Source organism: Psammomys obesus, unplaced genomic scaffold (assembly GCF_907164565.1).
Source record: "Psammomys obesus unplaced genomic scaffold, mPsaObe1.curated_primary_1811, whole genome shotgun sequence".
Lineage (NCBI taxonomy): Eukaryota > Metazoa > Chordata > Mammalia > Rodentia > Muridae > Psammomys > Psammomys obesus.
Window position 1 is genome coordinate 14,364,041 of NW_026585698.1, and position 8,248 is coordinate 14,372,288.

An 8,248-nucleotide genomic window follows, 5' to 3' on the forward strand; every position below is an offset into this window, starting at 1 on the left:
TAGCTTTTCTGATCCAGCTGAATCTTTCTGCTCTCTCCTGATGTTATCTGGACCTCTCCAGTGGCTGAATTCCTTACTTCCTCCTCAAACTCATCCTCCCCTGACTGGCAGGAAATACAGCCCTGTTCTCTCCCCTGCTCAGTGATTGGCTATAAGCTGTTTTATTGGCATATCAGGGACAGTTGGGGAGCATGGTTTACCTTACACTGAGACAGGAGATTCTCAGAACAAGGACTGCAACCGGATAAGAGAGATACCAAAGTCAGTATTCTAATTACACAATAACTTTTTGCCTACAAGGTTCTTTTGCATCAGCGTATTAGTGGGCTGGGCCTAACTGTAGTTGCAAGAGGGAGGACAGCACTCAGCTCTGGGTAAGACCTGGGCTGGTTAGAGTTTTTTTGGTTTTGATTTTTTGTCAACTTGACACATGTTAGAATCATCTGGAAAGAGGGAAACTCAACTGAGAAAACTGCTTCAATCAGATTAGCCTGTACGAAAGTAAGTCTGTGGGCCATTTTCTTGATTAATGATTGATGTGGGAGGGCCCATCCCTCTGTGGGAAGTTCTACCCCTGGACAAGTGGTCCTGGGTAACATAAGAAAGCAAAACGAGTAAGACGTGAGGGGCAAAACTACAAGCAGTGTTCCTCTGTGGCCTCTGCTCCAAATTCTTGCCTTTTGAGTTCCTGCCCTGACCTCCCTAGGGACTCCAAGCTATAAGATGACATAAACCCCTACCTCTCCAAGCTTCTTTCAGTCATGGTATATATCACAGCAACAGAAAGTGAACCAGCTGCAAGGTCCCAGCATGTGCCGTGAATCAACTCTGTGGAACTCCCGGTGAGTGTAGCCTGATTTCTGGGGGCGAGAGTCACCTGAAGGATCTGTGATATAAAAGCCACCAGCACAGCTGGCTGTCCAGCACACCACAGTGGCTTTTCCATTCTTCAGACACTAGAAAAGGGAGAGGAACTCACATTGCTGACCCCCTCCTGAGGCCCCAGGTAGGGAACAATTGTAAAATCTGAGAGGACCTGTTTGGGGGGTGGGGTGGGGAACGCCACCACTGACTGCCAGGGACAGGAAAAATTTGAGTGGAAGCCCCAAGAAGGGCAGGACCAAAGGAAGCTTGCAGAGCTGCTCTGAGCTCAGCCGGGGTTACCTGGTGGCTGCAAGGGGATTCAGAACTTACCAGTATCACCCTGGCTTATGATCATGGAGGCGTGCCTGCCCTGCTCTCCCTGGAGACAGCCAGCACCTGTTAGCAGGTGGTGGAAAGGTGAACACAGTCTGGACCTGCGCCTCTTGGTGTCCACGCAGTTATGCCCTTCTGCTCTAGATCTGTCCTTAACTGGATTCATTGGACATAAAAAAAAAAAAATCTGGACATGGCTACCATTGTCAGCTTGCACTGGCCTTCATACAAGAGCAGACCCTCCCTTCAGGGGGAAGCAGCCTTACCAATGACAATGCAGGACAGTCCTGATGAGACCTGATAGGCTAGGGTCAGAGGGAAGGGCAGGAGGACCTCCCCTATCAGTGGACTAGGGGAGGGACATGGGAGGAGAAGAGGGGGGGGAGAATTGGGGGGGGGTAAGGGAAGGGGCTACAGCTGGGATACAAAGTGAATAAACTGTAATTAATAAAAATAATTAATTAAAAAACCCAGCAGATCCAGCAGTTCACTTGGGTATTTATGACCAGAATGGGCAGGGACATAACAGTGGCCTTGAGGACCCTGATATGCTAGTCTCTCGCCTCTTGTGAGAGGTTATAATTGATGACAGTTCATAGATTGTGCAGTCCTCTCCTGTCCCCACCTCCCTACAACCCTAAAGTACTGTCTAGCAGTCAGGGCCTAACTCTGATTCACGAGGCCAGGTGGAACCCCAATGCCCTCTCCATAGTATTTATGTTTACCAACGTCCTGAGGTGAGGTGAGCAAGTATCTGCTCAACCCAGATGGGACACTGATGACAGATCAAAGAAAGGATTCTACCCAAGCCTAGCTTGGTGGACAATGGGTTTATTGGGGTTACTTACAAGATCATGATAACCCAACTGTCATGGAATTACTGGAAAATCTAAATGTCTTAGTTAGGGTTTCTATTGCTGCAGTGAAACACTATGACCAAAAAAACACAAATGGGGAGGGGGGTGTTTATTCAATTTATACTTTCACCAAAGGAAGTTGGGACAGGAACTCAGGACAAGAACTTAAAACAGGACCGAAAGCTGGAGGCAGGAGCTGATGCAGAAGCCACAGAAGGGGTACTGCTCCTGGCTTAGGGAGGGGCCTTTAACTTTTTACACAGCAAGCTTCACGTAGTCCCTGAGCCTAATAGGCCTCCATTATACTCGCAGAAGGGTATGTTTCTTTCAATCCAGAGGAAAGACCTAGAAATGGTCCCAAATCCAGTTCTCAACTGGCTTCAACTACTGCCCAGCAGCATCTCCTCCTTCATGTCTCAGCATGTGTTTCCTGAGCCCTGGATGCTGTTCTGAGATTGTAGCTATGATTGTTCTTGGAAATGAAGGGGTGGCTGGAGACCAGAGCCCTCCAGCATCGAGTAGCCTTTCCTCTTTCTACATCACTTTGAAGAGACTTTAATGCCGCCACCTCGTCAGGCAGCCCCGGATCCTGTGGCCCTTACAGTGGTACACTTGGTTAGTTTCACTGAGGTCACTCTCTGGAACTTACGTGTGACCTACAGACTGGGAATCTTAACTTCTCTTGTTTACTTTCCCCTTCCTTCTTTTCTTCCCACCCTCCACCTTTTTTTTTTTTCTTCAGTACTGGAGATCAGACTCTGACTTCTGAAACCTGCATGGATACCAAGATACACACACACACACACACACACACACACACACACACACACGCCCTAATTCATTTTGTGTGCTTTACTGGAACATCTCTTGAAAACAACACTGATGGTTGTTTGTTGTCAAAGACAGACAGAGTGGAGCAAGAGAGCACAGGTGGCCACCACTTGTTCCAACTCCCTAGAAGGAAGGTGGGGTGGAAAGGTCCAGAAAAGCAATCGAGACTGGCCCTCAGAAGGGGGTCTCAGGAAGAAAGAGAAAGCCAAAGTGTTATCTAAGAGGTCACACAGGTCACACACCAGACATTTGGGGCTGGAAAGGCACAGAATAATCACAGGAGCATCACTGAGACGGGCAGGTTAATTCAGAGCAGTTAATTTAGGATTCCTACCGTGTCACAGAGGCACCTACTGTGACAGTCAAGAACTTCATCTGTGTCAGCCATGAGCCCTCCTGTAAAGAAGATCCCGGGGGCACGATTCAAAGGTGATACCTGGAGATCTCAGCGACATGGTTCCCAGAAGGCTGAGTTCTAAGGAGCCCTCCATTAGCCCCTAGGTGTCTTGCTGTGGTTCCCTAGCCCTAGGAATACTGCCTTTCCTGCAGTGATGACCTCAGTGATAAACTGTCTTAGCAGCGTGTTAATATCTTGTTAACTTTTCTTCCCACAGTACATTTTACACTTGCAGGAATGCCATAACACATTTGTGAAAGTCAAGGGATAATTTTCAGCTGGTTCTCTCCTTCCACTATTTAGGGTCTAGGGACTGAACCCCAATCCATCTGGTCAACCTCTTAATTCTTTGTATTAAATTCTTTTGGTTGTGAGTTCTCAACCAAGGACACACATGGAAGTTTGTGTAACAATGTAAATAAATCCTACTGTGTGCTGTTACTGGGGAACTCTCTGGGGACATTAAAGTGTTTTGTTTGCCCAAAGAATTCTTTTGTGTTCTAAACTTCAAAGACCAAGTCTTACAAAACATCATCTCTGTTCCTGAATTGTTTACTATCCTTGAGGATTTGTTAAGTGACTTTCTTTGATTATCTATAATGTTTATGAGTCAAAATTTTATTCCACACATATTATAGGACAATGGAATAAAACCAATAACTCATTATCCCTTCAAATAGTCAGACTCTTTATTATAATAAAATACAGATGTCTGCCAACTTTTGACTGGTGTGTGTATATTACTGTTTTTTTTAGCAGCTTTTATACATTATTGATTTTGGTCCCCTATTGGTTGTGCACACTGTTCCTCAAGAGAAGCATGCTAAGGATGCTTCGTGCATAGCTCCTGCCAGAGCCAGAGAGGGAGCCAGAAAAAGGGCTGTGGAAAATAGAAAACATTAAAAAAAAAAAAAAGAGTCAAGAAACAAAATGAGTCTTTATTGCTGGTCAGATCACTCATGGAATCCTAGCAATTCGACTCAGCATGCTGGCTTGGAACTCTGGAGGAGGTACTGCTAGCCTTTTCTTGGCTGCGTCTTCCAGGATGCTCAGGATGAGGCCATGGGCCTCCTGACACAGCTCAGCACCCAAGAATGCCTCCACCCGATCTCGCCATGCCGACAGTCGAGGCCGTCCCTCAAACAGGTTACAGCCAAGAGCCACGGGCTGCAGGGACAAAAATGTGAAAGCTAGAAAGACACTGAAGTCCCATTGCAGACAACTCAGTTCAGGCATGACAGACACAGCCCCCATGGGAGGTCCGGGACATTGTGATCAGCTCCAGAAGCTATCTCCCACCTAGACAGGAAACAAGCCACACAGAGTTCTCTTCTGTGGTTCTGGCTTTTCCCGGGCCACATTGTTTCTGAGGTATGGTAGTGGCAGGAAGAGGGGTCCCACCCTTAGCTGCTATTTCACCCACTGGTCTCACACCTGCATCAGCTCCTCCAGAGACATGAGATCGGCCAGTGTCACCTGATGGCCAGTAAGGAAGGCCCTGTCCCCGAGGAACTTTTCCTCCAGACACTGCAGAGCCAGGACCATCTGCTCTCTGTTCCGTTCTACCTTCTCCTCGGGAACCTGGATCCCAATGAGTGGCCCCAACACCTGGTGGGTCAACAGATGTGCTCAGTGCACAAGCCTAATTCTTAACGGGTCCCCAAGACTCAGCCCCTCCCCAGAGGACCCTGCACACCTTGGCCCACAGGAGCACTCCAAACGTGCTACGGATGTTGTCAGCATGCCAGCCCAGGTACTCATGGACTCGGGCACGGGCCTGCGGGTCTGCTGGGTACCAGTGGTCCGCCACCTGGTACTTGGAACTCAGGTAAATCAAGATGGCCGAGCTAGGGATCACGAGAAGAGGGGCGGGGTTGTAAGGACCTTGCCCGTTTCCCATTCCTCAGTGAGGCCTCAGAATCGAGAATTCTCACATTTGAAGTACCCCCTTTTGGTCTCACCGCCTATCCCTCTCTCTCGAGGGCTCTTTCCTGTCCCTGGAGCCTTTCCTCTCTGCAGTGCGAGGCATGGAACCCACGTTTGGGTTTTGTTTTTTGTTTTTTGAGCTCTCTGCCTTTTGAGGCTTCATCTGTATGGCACTCCAGCAGCCACCCTATGAGGTAGAGACTATTCTTTTTGCATGCGAGGAAGCTAAGGCTCAGAAGAGTTAAGAGACTTGTCGGAGTTGGCACAGCTTAGAAAAAGTTCCCTGGAGCCTTGAAACCTGTGTGAGACGGGCACACATCTCTGGAGTGGCTTGAACATGCCAAAGGGGAACCATGTCCTCCGGTTTCTGCCAACAAGCCCACCAGCCACCGACCGGTCTAGTCCGGTCTCTATCTAGTCACTAACCAGCCTCTGATCCCTGACATTTTTCACTGGTCTCCAGGGCCAAGCCTTGGGAAGTTAGAAAGGACATCTGGGAAGTCTGAAGAAGCTCCTTTCTAGTCTCCCTTTATTGAATCTACATTTTTCTAACCCCGGACAAACGTCCCCTTATCGACTTTCAACACCCCTCAGTCAGAGCGGGAGAGGCCTGGAGGAAGGAGTCCAGCAGAAGAAACAGAAGCAGGCCAAGTTGCCTTCCCAGAATGTCTGCTCTGACCACGCCTCTTCAAGGCCTTGGGTAGGAATCTGCCAGGGATCCAACCCCCACCCAATCTCTGTCCGGAGGAAACAGGGCGGGGTGGGGTATGAGGGGTGCAGAGGTTGGAGGGTGGGGATTTGGGGTGGGGGATGGGGTGGCGAAGGCTCTGAGTTTATTCACAGCTGCACCTTTCGGTTAACACGAAGTTTCCGTCTTTGAGGACAGGAATTTTCCGAAGGGAGTTCACCTGGGAGAATTGCTCGCTCATGAGCTGCCCTGCGAAGGAAGGAGCCAAAAATTGTGTGCAAGGGCCCAGGCAGAACCCCTGCATTCCCCTCCGCGCCTTGCAGCCAGAGCCCCTCCCCAGAGCAAGGCCGAAGAGGCTAAGACCAGGATGGGCTGGGAACCTGCGGGTTCAGCTACGGTGTCGCATCCGGCAAAGTCTCTGGGACTTTGTGAATCTAAACACCACGCGCTTTCAAAGCAGAAACTCTGCAAATGAACCTTTCCTTTTTCTCCTCACGTCCCAGGACAGAATGTACCGTCCTATCTCCCTTGTCAGAGCAGAATTCAAGTTTAGAGAGGGCTCTGAGCCCTCTCTTTCCCTGGTGGACAACACTGGGGAATGAGATGATGGGTTAAGGAGGGGGTGGGGGTGGGCAGACTGTATCGGCAGGGCGTAAAGGACTAACGTGGTCTAGGGGTAAATGAGTACCAGGCTTGGGCCAACCTTTTAGTATGTCCATGTTATGCATCTTGAAGGGGATGCCGTTCTTCTTGGCGAAGATGTAGACAGCGCGGCAGGGCTGCGACAGCAGGTTCAGGTAGAGCTCCAAGTCCATGGCAGCAGGGTGCGGAAGGACTGCCTTCACCGACAGTAGGAAATGGAGGCGGCCGCTTCGCAGGACTTTGCGCTGGAGCAGGGCTGTGGTGCGCACACTCAGGCCGACCCGAGTGCTTTGCTCTTCAGAGCAGTGCAGCCACGGATCCAGCCCAGGACCTTCGTCTCGCCGGGACCCGGAAACAGCCAAGCTCTGCCTTCCTGGATCTAATCCAGAGAGCTCTGTGGACTTAGTGGCTTGCAGGGAACAGGTTCCAGCGGGAGGGGATCTTAGAGGCAGCTCACTGGGGGAAAACTGTCTATGGCCCAGCTTCCGCGTGCAGACCGAGCAGGTCGCCTGAGAACACAGCGTCTCCCCACTGGTCCGTGAGATCTGGGAGACTGGGCGGCAAAGCTTGAGGGAGCAGTCAAGAACAGCGCCACGCCCCCAGCCCCCAACACACACTCTTACCACTGATCGCTGGCTTGATCTGAATCTCTTTAGATTAGCTATGGCCCGTGGCCCGTATCAGAGACCAGAGTGTTTCCCTGGGAGGTTTTGTTTCCATTTACTTACTTGCTTACTTAACGACTCACTTATCCATTCGTTCGTTAGTTCGTACGTTCATTTATTTATATTTTTTTGGACACTGAAGGTCTGGAGGTCTTGCTATATTGCACAGGTTTGCCTTAAACTCTTGGGCTCCGCTGATTCTCCAGACTCAGCTTCCCTGAATAGGACTGCAGGTGAGACCCACTCTGCCTGTCTTTGCAGAGGGTTTTTATGTTTGTTTGTTTGATTGATTGATTGATTTGGTTGGTCATTTGGGGTTTTTTGAAACAGGGTTTCACGTAGTCCAGGTTGCCTCAAACTTAATATATAGTGACCTCAAACTCCTTGATCCCCTTGTCTCCCCACCCCTCCCCACCAAGTGCTGGGACTATAGGCATTTGCCACAGCACCAGGGTTTGGCCGGATAGTTTTGAGTTGCAGCTCAAAGATCGCTCCAGGCTGGAGTAGCCTCCAGAATCTGATGGCAGGCTGCCCCGAGCCCAAGTTACCACAGAGAAAAAGAACGTTGTGGGGAAAGAAGCTCTCTCAAGTGGTCCCTCACCTCTCTCCCCGCCCACCCCTCAGACCAGCTTTGAAGCCCAAATGCCCCCTTTGCCTAAATAAGTCGGTGTTGTTTTTGAGGAAAGAGTTCTGAAAAACCACAGAGCTGTTCCCGGAGGAGGCTCTTCTGAAGCCCTGCAGGGCACACGGCCCTGCTCGTGCAAAATTCCAGTTGGAAGAGCAGGTGATCCAAGATGTCTGTATCCACGCAAGGAGAGGACGCGGTCCTCTGACTGGGCCCCAGAAGCTTCACCTTGTTTCAGGTTGTGATGAGCATGCTCCCCCTAGGCAAACAACCTCCTCACTTACAGGGTCAGATGCGGCTCTTGAATAAATGTTTTCCTGAATTCCCCTGCCTTTCACCTTGCCTGACCCTCCTTCTCCAGGCTCAGGTACCTGCTTCACCATTGTCCCCTCCACCGCTGACAAGGAACTGGTTTGGCTA

General features: G+C 50.1%; 1 protein-coding gene across 1 annotated transcript; it reads right to left on the reverse strand.

The window, feature by feature from the left end:
- Window positions 1-4,200: 4,200 nt before the first annotated feature.
- Window positions 4,201-7,053, reverse strand: LOC129670488 (glutathione S-transferase theta-2-like). Its single transcript, XM_055599015.1, has 5 exons — window positions 6,600-7,053; window positions 6,058-6,145; window positions 4,979-5,129; window positions 4,717-4,890; window positions 4,201-4,449 (listed from the first exon to the last, which is right to left on the reverse strand). The coding sequence occupies exons 1-5, from the start codon at window positions 6,709-6,711 to the stop codon at window positions 4,240-4,242; spliced, it is 735 nt and encodes a 244-aa protein (XP_055454990.1). The 5' UTR covers window positions 6,712-7,053; the 3' UTR covers window positions 4,201-4,239.
- Between the last annotated feature and the right edge of the window lie 1,195 nt (window positions 7,054-8,248).

Coding starts and splice junctions, on each gene's coding strand:
- LOC129670488 (XM_055599015.1), bottom strand. CDS start 6,711: ATGGACTTGGAGCTCTACCTGAACCTGCTGTCGCAGCCCTGCCGCGCT. Junction 6,146..6,599: donor TAACATGGACATACTAAAAG/GTTGGCCCAAGC, acceptor CTTCCTTCGCAG/GGCAGCTCATGAGCGAGCAA. Junction 4,891..4,978: donor GAGTGCTCCTGTGGGCCAAG/GTGTGCAGGGTC, acceptor TTGACCCACCAG/GTGTTGGGGCCACTCATTGG.